Here is an 18,050-nt window from a genome sequence, read left to right on the forward strand (position 1 = left end):
ACCCATAAAACTACTCCTAACACAAACATTAGCCCTAAAGATATACCTAGCCCTAAAAGAAATGTTTACTCTGCCTCTAGCACCAACCCTAAAACTAAGCCTATTTCTAACACTAAAAAGAACTTTTTCATTAACTTTCTACCAAGCTCAACGCTAACCATATTCATATTAATAACCATGACTCTGCCAACAATCATAATCCCAAACCCAAACCAGCTCTATACCTAATCATAGCCAAAATCCTAATACAAGCCATGACAATCAGTAATTCATCCCAACCTGAACCTGCAATAACGATAATTAGATCCTAACAAAAACTCAAACCTAATCCTGCCTCTACCCAAACATGAAACTAGGCCCAAAGCTAACCACAACCAATTTCTAACAATTATTGTACCATGACTCTAATGTTTCAACAAGCTCTATGCCGAGCCTGAATCCCAAGCATGACAATAGCTCTAAGACAAAGCTTAACCGTAACACAGAAATGTTATGCGAACATATTTTTGTTTTAACCCCAGGTGTGGGATATGGGGCTGCTTCAGACTGTCCACAGCAGCTGACTATGATTTGTTCATGCGATAGCAGGAGCATGATTTTACCAGTTTCAGATAGTTTCTGCAAGCACATGACATTTGGAATTCTGGAGACTCTTGAGAAGGTATATAAATTCTGAAGCCCCAGAGGGGCTGTGGTGGCTGCTGTTCTTGCTGCTGCTGTTGCTGCTGTTACTGGTTGCTGGTTGCTGTTGTGGTTTGTCAAGTGGCTGGGCACAAAGAGATGAGAAGAAGAAATTGAGTATCCTGACAGCAAAGATCAAACTTGCCCCAAGGATCTAGATACCCCCTAATCGGCAGGAGGTAGTCCAGTGATAGTTGTCAGGTCCCTGAGAGGAGACAAGAAATTGGTGAGGGAGGAGTGATTCAGACATGGTGGTCAGGGGAATCTTGAAGTTCTGACTGACTAGCAGTCAGGTTGCTTCTTTATGTACACAGACTTCACAGAACAAGGACAGACTCATGATTTTCCAAGAGGTACAGATTATATCACTTTGCCTCCAGACATGTGTTTCATTTTTCATTACATGTCCAGGGTTACAAGTTCAGTCACAATTAGAAAGTACAAATAGAACAGATTTCAATTTTCTTATATTCCCATAACTCCAATTCAAATAATCTAAAGAATGTCTCTGCAAAGCTAATGTAGCCTGGCAGTATTTGCAGCTTTAAAGCTCTCCAGACAGAAAATATCTGAACCTGCCTTTTTTTATGAACAGCAAATCCTAATACCTAACTCATTTTACTTATTCTTTATCATCTATACTACTTAGTAGAAAATGTTATTTTAGTTAATCTATCTTAAAACTAGTTGTATTCCTCCAAGGAGCATATCCTGTGTGGCTCCCTATCTTTAAACTACATTTTCAGAGAGCTGAAGTGTATTGTAAAAACAGGCCTTCGATCTGTTATCAATTCTTCTGGCCAGCTGAAGTTTGTCAACTATCTCTAGGCTTACCCTCTTTCAATTACACTGTGTGAGTTTGCTTAGGGGCAGATACCTCAAGAAGATTTCTGGAGTCATGACCTCATGAAGAAATTCCTAGTATCTTTATACTTATAACAATCTCCAGGGGATGAGAAAAACTCCCAAATAGTGCCAGATAAAGTTATTTCCCCAACAGAGGAAGGAATAGTAAGTTTAGGACTTTCCTAAAAACAGCCAGTCTTAATTTTTTCATCAAAAACATAAAATGAATCATACTGCAGAAAGTACCCAAGAATGCAACACACAGAGACCAAAAGTGAGAGACAGAATGACAGTGATCACAGCATTCAGTTCAGCTTTGCTGTAACTGTGTCAAACAGCTGTGCTGGCTTCATGACTTTCACTGTTTTCAGTGGACATGGCTGTGCCACCTGACCCTAACCATACCTTTAACTTTAAAATTAATCCAAGACGATCAGTATCCATAACACTAACCAAATTTATATCTAACTCTAACATTAAACTTAGAACTATGTCTGACCCTATCCTGTTTAATCCTGCGTAACTCTAACTCTATCCATAATTGTAACCCCGAATCTGCCACCAATCCTAACCCTAAACCTAAACATAGATCTAACCCTATGGACTAGACACCAAACCTAATGACAAGCTTAGTGCGAACATTAACCCTAACACTAGTGCTAACTCTAATACTAATCTTAGAAATAACCTGGTACTAACCCGGTTACTAATCATAACCCTAACTCTATCTCTAACTTTAATATCAATAGCATAAATAAACCTAAAACTGTCTCTATCACTAACATTAACATTGGTCATAACCATAATCTTAACCATAACTCTTTAACACTAACCTAATCCTGACCCTAAAATAACCACAATCAGACCACAGCACTAAACCTGACCCTAACCCTAAATCCAGCCCACACACTAAAATTAGGTCTAAAACCAATCAGAAACCAATATCTAACAGTAACTGTACTTCTTCCCAAATTCTACTTCAAGTTCTATACATAACCTGAGTATAGCTTAACTTTAGCTCATAACCCCAACTCTCTCCCAAACACACGCATATATACCTATACATAATATATATATACATTTAAACTAAATGTAATATATGTTTTTCTTAATTAAGTAACTAATTTTACACAGTTGGAATTTTCCTTCCCTCTTTTCCTCCCAGTCCATCCCTTTCACCTCCACTCTCTTCCCTATATGCTCCCTTCCTTTCTTCTCAAAGAAGGGGAGACCTCCCATGGATATTAAGCCACCTTGGCCAGGTGACAGCCACCCCCAATTCCATGCTTGTCCTGTCCCTTACCAGCACTGAGCCCTACCCTGTCTTCTGTGAACTCTATTCCTGGTCCACAGCTCTGCCTCCATCTCCAGGGACCTGCTGCCATCAGGAACTCCCAGATGAGACCTGCCCCAAACTCCCTGCCCATTGGTCCCCCTAAAATACTCCTAACAGAGGTGAAACTCACCTACTCCCTGCAGAGACTGCAGGACATCTGCCTAGTCTCTCTGGCTTCTAAAGTCTCTGTTGAGAAGACTGGTATAATTCTAGTAGGTCTGCCTTTATATGTTATTTGGCTTTTTTCACTTGTGACTTTTAATATTCCTTCTTTGTTCTGTATATTTAGTGTTTTGGTTATTATGTGGTGGGAGGATTTTCTTTTTTGGTCAAATGTATTTGGTGTTCTGTACATATATAGGCATTTGCTTCTTTAGGTTAGGAAATTTTTCTTCTATGGTTTTGTTGAAAATATTTTCTAGGCCTTTGAGTTGGGAATCTTCTGCTTCTTCTATTTCTGTTATTCTTAGCTTTGGTCTTTTCATGGTGTCCCCGATTTCCTGGGTATTTTGTGTTAGAAACATTTTAGATTTGACATTTTCATTGACTGATATATCAGTTTTTTCAATTGTATCTTCTATGCCTGAGATTCTCTCTTCTATCACTTATATTCTGTTGGTGATGCTTGGATCTGTAGTGTTTGTTCTTTTACCTTGGTTTTTCATCTCCAGGATTCCCTCAGTTTGTGTTTTCTTTATTGCTTTGATTTCTGTTTTCAGGTCTTTAACAGTTTTATTCATTTCCTTCACATGTTTGATTTTATTTTCCTGTATTTCTTTAAAGGATTTATTAATTTCCCTTCTAAAGGCCTCTATCATCTTCATAAGATTGGGTTTAAGGTCATTTTCTTGTACTTAAGCTGTGTTAGGATAGCCAGAGCTTGTTGCAGTAAGATAGCTGGGTTTTGAGGTGCCATATTGCCCTGGCTCTTGTTGATTGTGCTCTTACATTGGCCTTTAGCTATCTGGTTGGTTCTAGTTTTGTCAGGCCTCCAGTAATGAAGGCTGAATTGTGGGCCAGAAAATGGAATGCTGGAGAGCAGGTGCATTTTACCTTTGTTAGGAGTGTTTTCAGGGGACCAGAGGGCAGGGGATTGGGGATGGGTCTCACCTGGTGATCTCTGAGGGCAGCAGGCCTCTGGGGATAGAGACAGAGCTTCAGACCAGGAATGGAGTGCGTAGAAGACAGGGTGGGGCTCACCACTGGTAGTGGACACAGCAAGCAGAGAATTTGGGGGAGGGGTCTCACCTGGTGGTCTCTGATGACAGCAGTCCTCTGGGAATACAGGCAGAGCTGTGGGCTGGGAGATGGAGCACACAGGGAAGACACAGCTACATTTGAAAATATAGATCTAACCTTAATACTAACCCTTGTTCTAACTTTATGCTAAGCCTACACCTCACCATAATGACAATCTTAGCTGTATCACAACCCATAACCCTATTCACCCCAAACCTAGAATTAACCGTAACCATAACCAAAGCCAAAGCTAACTCTAGTCATAATCTTAACTGTAATACAAAACAAAGCTACAACTCTCTCCAAACTTAAATTAATTTCAGCCATAACCTTTACCCTAAATAACCATAACCCTATTTAATCCCAATCCTAACCCTAACCTTAACCTTCAGCATAAAATAGGCATAATCCTATCATAGTCCAAAACTCTAATCCTAACCTATATTTGAGCATGAAGACTTAAACTAATTCTAAAACTAACTGTAAGCCGATTTCTAACACCAACTGTACTCCTTACTCTAATGCCACACCAAGATCTCCACCATAGGCCTTAAGCCTCAGCCTAGCTCTGACTATAACATCAGCTCTAAATTTAATCCTCAGAGAGCTCCAAATCAAACCTAGCTCTAGCCATATCCTAAGCCTAGAATGAACAATGACTAAAACCACAGAGTAATTTTAGTCTTAAGTCTAGCACTAATGACAAAACTAACCATAAAACTAACCATGAGCATAAGCCCAAACTAGCCCTACCCTCTTATAACATTAATTGTAATACTAAGCAAAGTTCTACATATAACCCTATACAGAAGCTAATCCTAGTCTTAATCAGAAAAATAAGCCTAAAAGTAGCCCTAATTTTAACCCTAACAGTACATCTAACTACAACACTGGCTCCAAACTCAACACTAAAACTAAACCTAAAAATAGTCCTAATTCTTACTCTAGACCTAACCTGAGCCCTAACCCTAAACCTAACACTTGCTCTAACCCTACAGCTAACTTGAAACCCTAGCCTAAATCCTAGCTTTTGCCCTTAACACTAGCTCAAATGTTAGCACTAAATATGTCTATCCCCCTAAACAAAACTGTAACCCTGATTTCAGCCACAGAACACTAAAACTGGGTCTAAAACTATATGTAAGCTCAGTATTAAAAGTAACTTTAATTCTCACACTAACATTATACTGAGTTTTTATCTAAGCCTGCCTATAACCCTAACCATGGCTCCATGAGCAATATTAGCTATATCCCTAACTTAAGCTCTACCTCAAACCCAAGAAAACTCCTAAGCCTACACTGCATCCAGGCCTAACTCTGCCCCTAATCCTACCATCATCTCTAACATTCAACTTAGAGATAAACCTGAAATTGTGTCTAATCCCAACGCCAATGCCAGGCACAATCCTAACTGTAAACCCTACCCTAGCTTAAGCCTAAAGTAACCCTAAGAAGACCTACTCTACCCTACATCCAGCTGGGACATCGACGCTTGATTAAAAATGAACCATGAACCAATTTCTAACACTGTTTCCCCTATAATAATGCTTAAAAACCTCCATTCCTTCCCAGAGTCCTGGCAATAGCTCTGACCCTAATCATATGCCCAGTCCTGAACTTAACCCTCACATAACTATATTTATACCCTAAGCTCTAACCCTAATCCTGACATAGTGCTAAACTTACCCTAAGCCTACAACTAACTGTACAGTCCTAGCTGTGACCCTAGCCCTACCATCAGCACCAATCTTAATCAAACCCTGCCAAAACACCTTACCCAAATCTAGATCTCCTAGCCCTAATTCTATCCACAACCATAACACCAAGACTAAATAGAGCTCTTCACCTAATATAAACATTGGCTATTACCATGGACTTAAGCCTAGCACTGTCCCTAAATATAGCCCTAATTCTAAAACTAGTTCAGCCCTACATCTGACTATCCCTAACCTCAATTTTAAAGCCAGCCCTAATCCTACCTCTAACCCGAGCACTAGCCCTAACCTTAACCTGAAACCCAACACTAGATCTAACCCTTTACCTAACTTGAATACTGACCCAAACTCTAGCTCTCACCCTTCAGGCTGGCTCAAACATTAGCCCTAAGTATATTAGTCTTAAATAAAACTTAAGCCCTACTTATAGTCTGACCCCTAAAAGTAGGTCTGAACTTAACCTAATACTTAAAACTAACTGCAGCTATTACCCTAACGTTATACCAAGCTCTAACCAACTGATATCCTTAATACCAACCCTGGAGCTACCACAAATTCTGACCACCAACTTAACCTAGCTCTATGTCTAACTTCAGATTTAACAGCAACAGACCTAACCCTAAATTAACCCTAACCTGCATAAAACATGAACCTTAGAGACACCAGCAATGGTGCCCCTAAACCTAATCTTAACCCCACTTCTAGCTCTAACATTAATTTTAGAAATATACCTAAAACTGTTCCTAGCCCTAACCCAAGTACAATAGCCTTCACCTTACCTCTAACTCTAATATTAAATTAGATATAAATATAACAGCATTCTCTCTCCAACACTAACCCTGGAAGAACCACTAACCATAACTACGATCTAACACTACATAACCCTAACATGAACATTTAACACTAAACCTGACCTGGCATAGCAACAACCCAGACTCAAACCAAAAACCTAAACCTGATTCTAACCATAAATGCAGGACTAATATTGATGCTAATGACAAACCACATCCTAACCTTAGAGCGAGGCCTGCACCTAAGTCTAACATTATACATAATGACAATGTCTCCTCTCCCCTAACTCAAACTTACCTTGAACATTAGTCTTAGAAATCAACCTATAACTGTCTCTAACCCTAAGGCTTAAAATTAACCCTGATCCTAACCCTAAGCCTACCCTAGTATAACTTCAACAGTAACTAATGATAACCCTAACCCTACAATAACCCCATTAGACCCTGTCCAAAACCCTAACTTCAACTACCCACAACACTAAAACTAGGTCCAACCCCTCCACACACACAAACACACACACAACATTTTTTGACACTGACCATATCCCTTACCTTAATGCTCTTCCCTAGCCCAAGTCCTAAGCCCAACCTGCGCTCAGATCCTAACTGTTACTCCAAACCTAAACATGACTCTCACAAAGCTCTGTTTATGAATTCAGATCTAATGTTACTCCTAACCTCACATCTATCTTTATCCCAAGCCAACACTCATCACAACTGCAAACACTGATACAACAAAACCCTAACGCTACACAAATCTAATGGTCACCACAGCCATAACCTAACCCTAACCCCAATTGTTCACTAACCTTAACCGTAACACTAATCAGGCTATGTACCTAACCTGCGCATTGCTCAAACCCCAGACTTACCACTAAACTAACCCTAAATGTAGCCCTAATTTTTAACTCAGCCCTAACTTACTTCTAACCACAGCTCTAACCTAAATCTAACACTACCTCTAACCATACAGCTAACTTCACTATTAATCCAAACCTTAGTTCTCGAGTAAAATCAACCCTAGCTCAAATATTACCCGAATATCACCTAATCCAGATTGTAACCATACCTCCAGCCAGAACCCTAAAACTAGATTTAAACCTGAACTCAACCCTAGTACTAACATTAAGTGTAACTCTTATACTAACTTTGTACCAATCTCTAATGTAACCCTCTCCATAATCCTTACCCTGGTAATGCCGCCCATACAAACACTAATACTAAACCTAGCTCTAACCCTAAGCCCAGGACTAAAACTAAAACTATCCATGGGTTAACCCTAACCTTAACCACACCCTCGTCAAAACTCTAACTCTACATGTACTGTTCTAAAGCATAACCATAAATGGATCTAACACTAACTGTACCCCCAATGCTACACCAAGCTAATTCCTTAATACACGTCTGTCCACGAAAGAGTCCCAGAAGGCCACGAGTCTCACCTGTTAGAATTTCTCACCACAATAAATATGGGTGTTTGATTCATGAAGACGCAATAAAGAGAATGGTCGGCACTTGTGCTTGTAAAGCAAGACATTAAGTTTCACACCCAAAGGCCAATACAATACATTTGTAATGAGCTAAACAAACACTCACTTTCCTACAAGAGTCGTTTTCAATCTGTAATTGGAACTTTGCTGCCTCAGCTGTGTGCCCCAGTGCTAGAACTATTGTTGACAGCCTCTGTGAACACTGTTTAGTATGAGTGCCTTTCCTGAGTGCTTTGTCTGGGAGCCTTCCCACTGATTTGTGTCCAGGTGTAATTATCATGCCAGCCCAGCCCAGCAATGAAATGGCCGAGGTTGCTCTGTGTACGAATTCGGTGATCTCCTTATTGCCATCCTACCCAATTCAGCACCGACTGCACACCTGTAAACACTGCCCCTCCGTCATCTGTACCCTCAAGAACATCCTTACACTAGAAATGTCTTCCATTTTCAGCGTAGCTTTATCAGTTGCAGATCACAACATATAGATTTGTGTGGTGATGAAATGGCAGAGCTAGGAAAAACTAAAGTAGTTTATAAACATTGTCCCTTGCCTTCGGAATAAACCTCACGACAGAGGACTGGGCTATTTTTAACTTTACATATTGGCTATGAAAAGAACTTTTTTCCCTGGATTTTCTGCCGCAGGGGTGTAAGCAACAGCTCCAACTGATGTCTCTGGGGATCTGCCACATTATTCTCAGGTCCTTCTTACATCTGCTCAAGAATGCCCATGTTGTGCGCTAGTTTACGTGGGGCACGAACGGTTTGAAATGCAGCAGAGGAATAAGAAGTGGCGTTGTCTGTCTTTGGGTGCTGTGGTGGCCCATCACAGCAAATGGAGCAAGGCAATGAGCAAGGATACCTCTTACAGCCTCCTCTACGCGGGCGGAGGCGTGAACAAAATGAGAGTAAGTATCAGTAGCAACAGGCACAAACCGTACTCCCCTACTTCCCGGTGAGTAACATCTGTCTGCCGAAGAGCACTGGGAAGTCGCCCTCTGGGTTGGTGCTGTCATGCATGACAGGCTGAAAAGGAACCCAGTGGGTGCATCACTTAGCTCTCTGCCTAGCAGCTGGTTCTCAGGAAATAGCAAATTCCTTTCACAGAGAAGAGTTGTTCTGATGGTCCAGATCACGACTCTCCTGGGCTCCTCTGAAGACAGACTACCGAGGCGCACAGCAGCAGCGCATCCTGCTTTGGCTTGCTCATTCCCTGCAGACAATGGCCTGGGGAGACTTGAGTGGGACTGAATACGGCAACCTGGTGAGGGCTCGGGTGGCAACACACGAGTTCCTGGGTCCTGTGGGAAAGATGGTATAACTCTTTCTTCTTTTCTTCTCTTTTCTCCCCCACCCCTCTTTCAGGGGGCTGGTTTTTCGAGGCAGAGTTTCTCGGTAGCCCTGACTGTCCTGAAACTCGCTCTGTAGACCAGACTGGCCTCTAACTCACCGAGATCCGCCTGCCTCTTGCCCCTGCGTGCTGGGATTAAAGGCGTGCGCCCACCACCCCCGCTGCCTGGCAATGGGATAACGCTAGATCTGGGGTGCAACCAATACTGGCTGTCTCGAAGAACTGCATTACTCCTATCACATAGGAGCTATCCCGTAAATATTGAAAAGGGAAAGGAAACGTCTCTAAAATCATGCAGAGTTCTGAGCTGAGGCGTAGAATGCATTGTACTTCAGAACCCAAGGAAGGGCCGTAGGCAGCCGCGTCACTGTTAGAGGTACCCGTAAAGACAGTTTAGCCAAAGCAGGGGGCTGAGACTGCCTCACCTTGGTAAGAATAAACCCGCGAGTAGGTATCCAAATGTAACATCCTGAACGGGTGGATCCTGAGCATCAGGCTGGGCAGGGTAACCAGCATCGCCAGGCAGTGCGCTGTTGCAGAGCTCATGCTGTGGATCTCCTGAATGTGGGATGATAATTATTTCTGTCTCCTTCCTTAGCATTTCTGTATCACATTTGCACCCCCTTGAGATTAGTATTGCCACCGAATCATAGCAAGGGTTTAGGACCCTGGACGCGGAATGTCCCAAATACAACCATTTCAAAAATGACCTGCGGTTGCCAGAGTAGCCCAGTAGGGGTCACTGCTGCCTCCGCTTCAGCTAAAGCCATGCTCAAGTCAGACAGCAGAAGGCGTGGGGAAGCAGCGTGGAGATCTTTTCTACAGTTTGGAGAAGGGTAGGAAGTTTCTGGGCAATAGGCTTAAGTGAGAGTGAGAGTCTGAGCTAATTATTACCCCCCAGCGGTTTTCAGAATCACTAAGAGCATTGAGGCAATCCCTGCAAACAGATCTTGAGGGCACAGAGTATATCCCTCTATAATTATACCTAGATATCGGACTAGAGGTTTTTGAATTTTTTATTTTATTTTCTTTTCCTGGAGTAATTTGAAGCCCATGGACCTAAAAGCCGCTTTTGAGGTAAGCAGAGAGAGCTGCCAATTCAGAAGTCAGGGTGGCTCATTAGAATAGCATCTAAGCAGTAATGATTCGAGAGGTAATGATACGAGCCTTAGGGTTTTTGTCGTGCATAAGCTTCATAGCCTCAACAGAAGCCTGACGCACGCACAGCAGGGTCGTTTTCATACCCCAGTCCAAGAAGAACTCTCCATCGGAAGCACGGTGCAGGTGGATGGCATAAAAAAGGTTACAGAGGATAGGCCATGAGCACTTTTTGTTTGTTTGTTTAACACTGTATAACGTCAAACCAAATTTGGGATAACTGAGTCAGAACTTTCATTTCCCCCTCATAATCCTAATCTGTTACCCCTAGGTAAATCTGTAGTCTCCACAGGGTCTGGTTGTCTTTCTCCTAAAATAAGCCGGACTGTGCCTGTGCCAGTAAGGGTGGGTTTGGGGGGCCGAGTTGGAGGTTAGTTTAAGACATGAGGAAGAAGGAGGTTCAATCCTACGTGGCCTGAGGTTGCCCAATAGAGCTGATTGAGGCTGTACTTGGGTCGCTGAGGGTCATCGGTCTTCGCGGTTGGTTCAAGGGGCCCCACACGGTGACAGCCCTTGTAGTTTGATGGGGTAGGGCAGGCTGCATTTTCCATTTCCCAGCCCCTGCCCGAGCTCGCCCTGTGCATCAGTCTGTGAAACTACTGTGCATGTGTATTTCCAGTTAATTGTTTCATAAGATGGAGAAAAAAACATATGAATGTTTTTTAAACCCCTGTATCTGAGGAGTTGGAATTTGTAATCTCAAGGCATTATTTTCCTCCTTGAAATCAAGTGTCACCGCTAGCCCACATACCTAGTTTGTGGTCTTATTTCATACTTTACCTCACAGACTCCTAGGCAAGAGGTCTTGACGTGTTTTTGTTTGTTTGTTTTGTTTTAACATTTCTGAAGTAATGTATTTTATAAGTAAGAATAATTCATAACTTAAGTTTTTTATTTCTTGACAGCCTTTTTATTTCTTAATGATAAATGCACTGATTAAATTACAACAAAGGACATCTATATTAGATACAAATCATTATCTTCTCTCTACAAAGTCTTTGTTCAAGTGTGGGAGTGCCTCTGTGTGTCTGTGTTTGTTTGTGTGTCTCTATGTGAGTATTTGTGCTTGTGTCTGTGTGTGTCATGTGTCTGTGTGTACATGTTTACATATGTGTGCGGGTGTGTGTTAGTGGCCATCTGTGTTGTTGTGTGAGTATATATGTGTGTGCTAATGGATTGTTATGTTATGTATGTGTGCATGTGTGTTGTGTGTGCATGTATGTGTTAGAGGATGTCTGTGTTATATGTGTGTGTTTGTGGTGTGTGTGTGTCAGTGATGTCTGTGGCAGTGAACGAAGTGCTTCGTTTATTTTCCTTTTCCATATTATCAGTGATGTGTGATGGAAAATGTACTTAGTCTCCTTCATTTTTTCAGTTTTTTTAAATCTTCCTGTAATACTTCTTTCCTGGATATTTTACAGGAAAAAATTAAATTATGTTCATGAATTTGAAATTTTTGAATCCTGTAAGGTGTGTTTTTCCTAGTGAGTCTTGAGGTGGTTTGTGACTACGTTGGAGACTTGCAACATGGCAGCTCTTTTAAAATCCATAATCTATCTACTTTCATTCAACCAAATTCTTGTTTATTTTCATTTTTTTATTAATTTGCTTCAAAGAAGCAAAAATTGTGTTGGAATTTTTTTACAAATGTAGCACTATCATTAAAAATGTGTAACCTAATCTATTAATATATACAATTAAAGACCAACATCTAAAGGGGAAATTTCTTTTTATATATATAATTTTTATTTATTACATTTTATTCACTTTGTATCCCAGCTGTAGCCCCCATCGGGATTGGCTGCATTGTCTTCCTTTGTGGCCTGGTAAGGCTGCTCCCCGCTCAGGGGGAGGCGATCAAAGAGCCAGGCACTGAGTTCATTTCAGAGACAGTCCCTGTTCCCCTTACTAGGACACCCACTTGGACACTGAGCTGCCATGGACTACATCTGTGCAGGGGTTCTAGGTTATCTCCATGAATGGTCCTTGTTTGGAGTATCAGTCTCAGAAAAGACCCCTGTGCCCAGAATTTTTGGTTCTGTTGCTCTCCTTATGGAGCTCCTGTCCCCTCCAGGTCTTTCTATCTCCTAAAGGGGGAATTTCTTGATACTACATAGTTACTGATAACACACAGAATAACTAAGAACACAACACATGTAGCTCAACTTTTAAGTTTATTTATGTTAGTTAGATCCACCATCTTTCATTTATTAATTACATTAAGTGACTCTATATACCTGGGTACCTACGTCACTCAATTCATTAGTTTTGAGTTCCAAAGCCACTCTTCAGTATCTGTTGTGATATTGGGGCTGGAACTCTGAGTCCTGTGTCTGCATTGCCAGGTTTCCTGTTGGTCTCTGAGGTTAGGGGGTGTGCAGTTAGGGAGTTGTGGGAGGAAATATTCCACTTCTGTTGTTTGCTCCCCTATCACCATAGCAACACGGCAGCAGCGGCAGCAGCTGAAGCTAGTTTGTATTTGTTCTAATATTTATGGACCAGCTTTACCATGGCCTTTGAGTGTCTCCAGCACCAGTCGGTTGGCATCGATGCCTGTGCTCACAGATTTACTCTTAGTTCCACAGAGTTTCCTCTGGGCAACCAAAGACTCCAGCAGTAGAAAAAAGCAAAGTTCCTTCCCAGCTGGTCAGCACTTCAAGTCCTTGGGACCTTTTCTAATGTGTTCTTTTAAAGTGATTCTAACCTCAGGTCTCTGTTTTTGCAGTTGGTACCTGTTTTTGCAGGTACCTTAAAATTCGTGGTGTTCTGAGGTTTATTTAAACTAACTTGCAGTAGGTGATCTTGCTGTTCTCAACTTTCTCTGCAAATTACAGCTAAGCCGAAAAACAAATTAAGTCAAAGTTCATAGGCTCGACTTAATTTTGTTTAATCTTAGTGTTACTGAAGAATTACGAAGGGAGGAAGAAGAAGGGGACCAAGGAGAAGCTCAAAGCATTTCCTTTAAAATTGGGAACAAACCAAGCATGGACCCTCTTCCCCCTATTTAATAAAGTGCTGGACGTCTTACCTAGTTCAATAAGACAAGTGAAGGCAGTAAAGAGGGCACAAAGACAGAGGCAAAGTATCCTTATTTGCAGATAATATGATTTTCTACATAAAAGACCCTAAAGAGTGCACAAGAAATATCCCACACCTGATCAACACATTAAGAAAAGCAGAAGATTCAACTATAACACTAAAAAATAGACAGATGACAACATACCAGGAAACGAGCCAACAGAACAATTACGTTTACAACAGCCTTTAAAAGTCATGAAATAAATATAACTAAGGAAGTAAAAGACTCGTGTAGTAAAAACTTTAAGACACTGAAAAAAAAACAAAAAACAAAAACATTGACAATTATACCAGGAGATGGAAAGAGCTCCCATGCTCATGGATTGGCAGGATTAATACTATAAAAACAGCCATCCTACAAAAGGCAATCTATGGATTTAATGCAATTCCTACCGAAATCCAAATGCAATTCTCTATAGAAAAAAGCCTTCCATGTTACATGAAAATACGAAATACCCATGACAGCCAGAATCCTAACCAATAAAAGGATGGCTGGAGGCATCTCCACCCCATATTTCAAGTTATGCTCAGGATATACTCAAAGGACTCCATCTCCCATTTCTTGGTTTGCTTCCTACTGTTGTGATAAAACATCTTGACCGAAAGCAACTGGAGAAGGGAAGTGTTTCTCCTCACAGACTAATGTCTTTTATGAAGGGAATGAAGTGCACAAACTCAGAGTAGGAGCCTGGAGGCAGGAACTAAAGTCCAGGCCATGGATGAATGCTGCTTAGTCCCCATGGCTTGCTCAGTGTGATTCCTTATACAACCTTGGAATGTCCACCCAGAGTGCACCATTTCCAGTGAACTAGACCTTTCACATCAATTATTGATCAAGAAGATGCCCTAGAGATTTGTCTACAACCTGGTATGTGCATTTTTCCAATAGATATTCCTCTTCCTGGAAAAGTCTAGCTTCTGTCAAGTTGACAACTATTCATCCAAGGCAACGAACCCCTTCTCATAGTAAACATTGACATACTAGAACACTATTAACAATCCATAAGCTTTCCTTTTTTGTTTATCCCAAGGTCTCAGGGTAATATCAATGTCGAAATAAGACATGGTATAACTTTTGAAGTCCCACAGTGTTTAAAAGTTCAGTCTCTTTAAAGTACCCAAAGCCTCTTTAAAATCCCAAAGTTTGGGCTCCTTTAAAATCACAAATGAGGTACATATTTCTTATTCCAAGAGTGAAGAATCAGGCACAGTCACAACAAAATCAAAGCAAAACCAGTTTTAACAGTGGAAATTAAATACTGTAGCTCAGAGCCCTACATCTGGAGTTGACTCAGATCTTGGCCTGGGCAGCTCTACTTCTCTGGCTCTGCCGTCCATAGCACAGAGAGCTCTGTTCATTGATCTAATAACATATTACTATTAACATAATCAAAGAGCACAATAGCAAGTTAAAACACTATCCAAGTTTTAAAAGAGAAAAGACAAAAGAGAAAATTTTCAAAAAGAGGCATACTGATAGCCAAAATATTCGTAAAAGTGATTAAAACCATTAATTATGAGGAAAATACACATCAAAATCACAGTGAGCTTTTTCTTCTTTGAAGATACAATGATAGTATCAAAAAGACAAAGGATGACACCTATTGATAGGAGTGTGAAGGAAATGGAAATTTTATATAGTGTTGCTGCAGATACAAAGCAAGACAGCCACTGAAGAAAACAGAATGGACGTTCCTTATGAAGTAGAGGATGAAACTACCACCTAACCCAGGAGCTACATTACTGGCTATACATGCAAAATAAATGAAATAATCACATTGGAACAGGTACAGGAACTCCCTTGTTTATTACAGCAATGTTTGCAATAGCCAAGACACAGACTCAAAGTACCCATCAACAGATGAGCAACAGAAGAGTGACATTTGAACAGAATGGAATGGTTTTTTTTTTTATTGTAAAAAAAAATTCTGACATTTGCAGCAATATGGATGAAATGACAAAACTTTATGTTAACTGAAATAAGACAGACATTGAACAAACACTGTAATTCACAAACACAAAATATTTCAAAAATTGATATCTATGAGATAAAAGGTAGAACATCAGTAATTACAGAGTGATAAGTGGAGAAGAAAAGGGATGGGCAGGGGTTAATAGTTACAATTACACAGGAAAATTATACTGTTCTGTTTCATAATAGGGTAGTTATAGCTAATAATAATTTGCTACATATTACTAAATAGCTGGAGTGGAGATTCTAAATATCCCTACCAGAAAAAAATAAATATTTGTGATAGATATGCTAATTACACCGATTTGATAATACAATATGTACATCTACTGAAGCTTTATACCACAACAGATGCTTAAAATCATTACAGATCAGTTATAAATAAAGTTTAAGGGCAGAGCCCCCACACCCTACAGAACAGAATTTATCATCTCATTAAGGGGAATTAAAAACTCTTCATCCAAACTAAAACTTTCCTGTGTAAGATGAAATGAAAGGAGGGGACAAGTGAGAAGGAGAGCCAGTGCAGGCTGTGGACAGATGTGGCTGGAGACGAAACCGGAGAGAACCAGAAAATAGTGCAGCCTCGAGCAGGTGGCCCTACTCCACGTGCAGAAGGAGAACGCCACCACCTTGACTCATTTCTCTTAAGGGAGGGAAGGAACTCTTTATTTTCTTCCATTTCTTCTTTTCCCTCCTCTTTCTTTCTTTCTTTCTTTCTTTCTTTCTTTCTTTCTTTCTTTCTTTCTTTCTTTCTTTCTTTCTTTCTTCATTTCCTCAGTTTTCTGTACAGGCCAGGTTTGTTTCAACCTCACTCTACAGTCCAGACTATTACCCCTCAACCCCAAATCATCATTCTCACACCCCAGCTTCTCTGGTACTGTGATTATTGAATATGCCGTGACAACAGATAACAAACAAACCCATTGGTTATGGATACTTGTGTCACATCTATTGTTATATGCTGGTCTCCTTTTGACAAAACTGTGAATGTGAGTTATCCTGTTCCATCCTCACTACAGCCGTGTGAGAAAGTCAGGAAGCGTCATGGTCCCAGAACACAGAGGATCTAGTGACAGCGGCAGAGCTGATATCCAGGTCCACGCCTTCTGTATCCTAATCCAGGATACCTTCCACTTTGAGATAAACCGAGCTTAGAGTGGTGAGCGAAGCAGCCTCCCTGCTTACAACAGTTGACAGTTCTTTAGACTTGAGACCTCGTGTCTGTGCACAGGGAGCAAACACACCTAAGTCTGGGTTAGAATTGGCATCAGAAGGATGAAGACAGAACAGGAAGGCCTTGAATGAGGGTTGCTGCTTGATTACTACTGGACAAGGCTGGAGAGTCGAACTTCGAAGCAGCAAAGTCTGGAAGAGAAGCTTTTCAGAGGATCTTGTCATCTAACAACTTGTTGATTCCTTCACAGATCCTCTTGAGATTGGGCCTGCAGCCCCCATGAGGGCCATAGAGAGTGGAAAGGAATTCCACATCAGCGAAGTAGTTGAAGACGTGGTTTATGCGTCCGTGGGTTCTGGGTGTCAAGTGTCGCCGAACCAGTTCATGTACCAGGTCCTTGCACTCATGCAGAAGCTTAGAGAGCACATTTGTGTCAAAGGTGTACTCGACTTCGTAGAAGCTGACCATGGTCATGGCGGTCTGGTTCAGCTTCTTCCGGAGTTTCTCCACCACTATAACCTCCTCTGGGCTGAACTGCTTGTTCCGGTAGAGGATACCGATTTTGATTGCCACCTTGATCAAATCTTTCATGATCTTGTGGGCCTCCTTCTTGCTATGTGTGTGTTCTTCCGTGACTTTGTACAGCTCATCAAAGATCTCACTGCTGGTGTCGTCAATCAACATGTTGGCCACAGTTTTGCTGGCTATCTTGCTCAGGATCTTCTTCTGGGCTTGAAGGGCAAGACTCTTTGAACTGAACACATTAGGACCTGTGGTAAAGAAATAAACGCCGAAATGTGAGAACTGTTTCATCTTTTAAAGCAAAACACTTTAAGTTGAGCGTAGATCCTTAGACCAGAAACTCATGTCTGTATCTACAACTGCCTAATTAAATAAGACCCCAGATCTTCCAAGTGCTTAGATGGCAGGTGTGTGTTGTCACTGTGCCCTGTTCACCACGTTTTTATTAACTTTAAATTACATTTATGCATGTCTGCATCTCTCTCTCTCTCTCTAACATTTATGATGTGCACATGTGTACATGTGTGTCGTGGTCACAGGAGTGTTTGTGGGAGTCAGCTCTCTCCTTCTCCCATGTGTGTCCCCAAGATTCAGTTTATCAGGTTTGGTGGCAAACACCTTCATAATAACCAAATCAGTCTCACCAGCTCTCACTGCTGTTCCTGATGGCATAAAGAAAGACACTTTATGGGAA

General features: G+C 41.1%; 1 protein-coding gene across 1 annotated transcript in view; it reads right to left on the reverse strand.

Annotated features, from left to right (window-relative positions):
* Positions 1 to 12,762: 12,762 nt before the first annotated feature.
* The window catches only part of Tnfaip8l3 (TNF alpha induced protein 8 like 3), a 39,382-nt gene continuing 34,094 nt past the window's right edge, over positions 12,763 to 18,050 (reverse strand). Inside the window, exon 2 of the mRNA XM_021638692.2 lies at positions 12,763 to 17,604. Within this exon, the coding sequence (XP_021494367.1) occupies positions 17,042 to 17,604 (563 nt within the window). The 3' untranslated portion in view covers positions 12,763 to 17,041. The remainder of the gene's footprint in view (positions 17,605 to 18,050) is intronic.

This window comes from Meriones unguiculatus, chromosome 1 (genome assembly GCF_030254825.1).
Source record: "Meriones unguiculatus strain TT.TT164.6M chromosome 1, Bangor_MerUng_6.1, whole genome shotgun sequence".
In the NCBI taxonomy this organism is placed as follows: Eukaryota; Metazoa; Chordata; class Mammalia; order Rodentia; family Muridae; genus Meriones; species Meriones unguiculatus.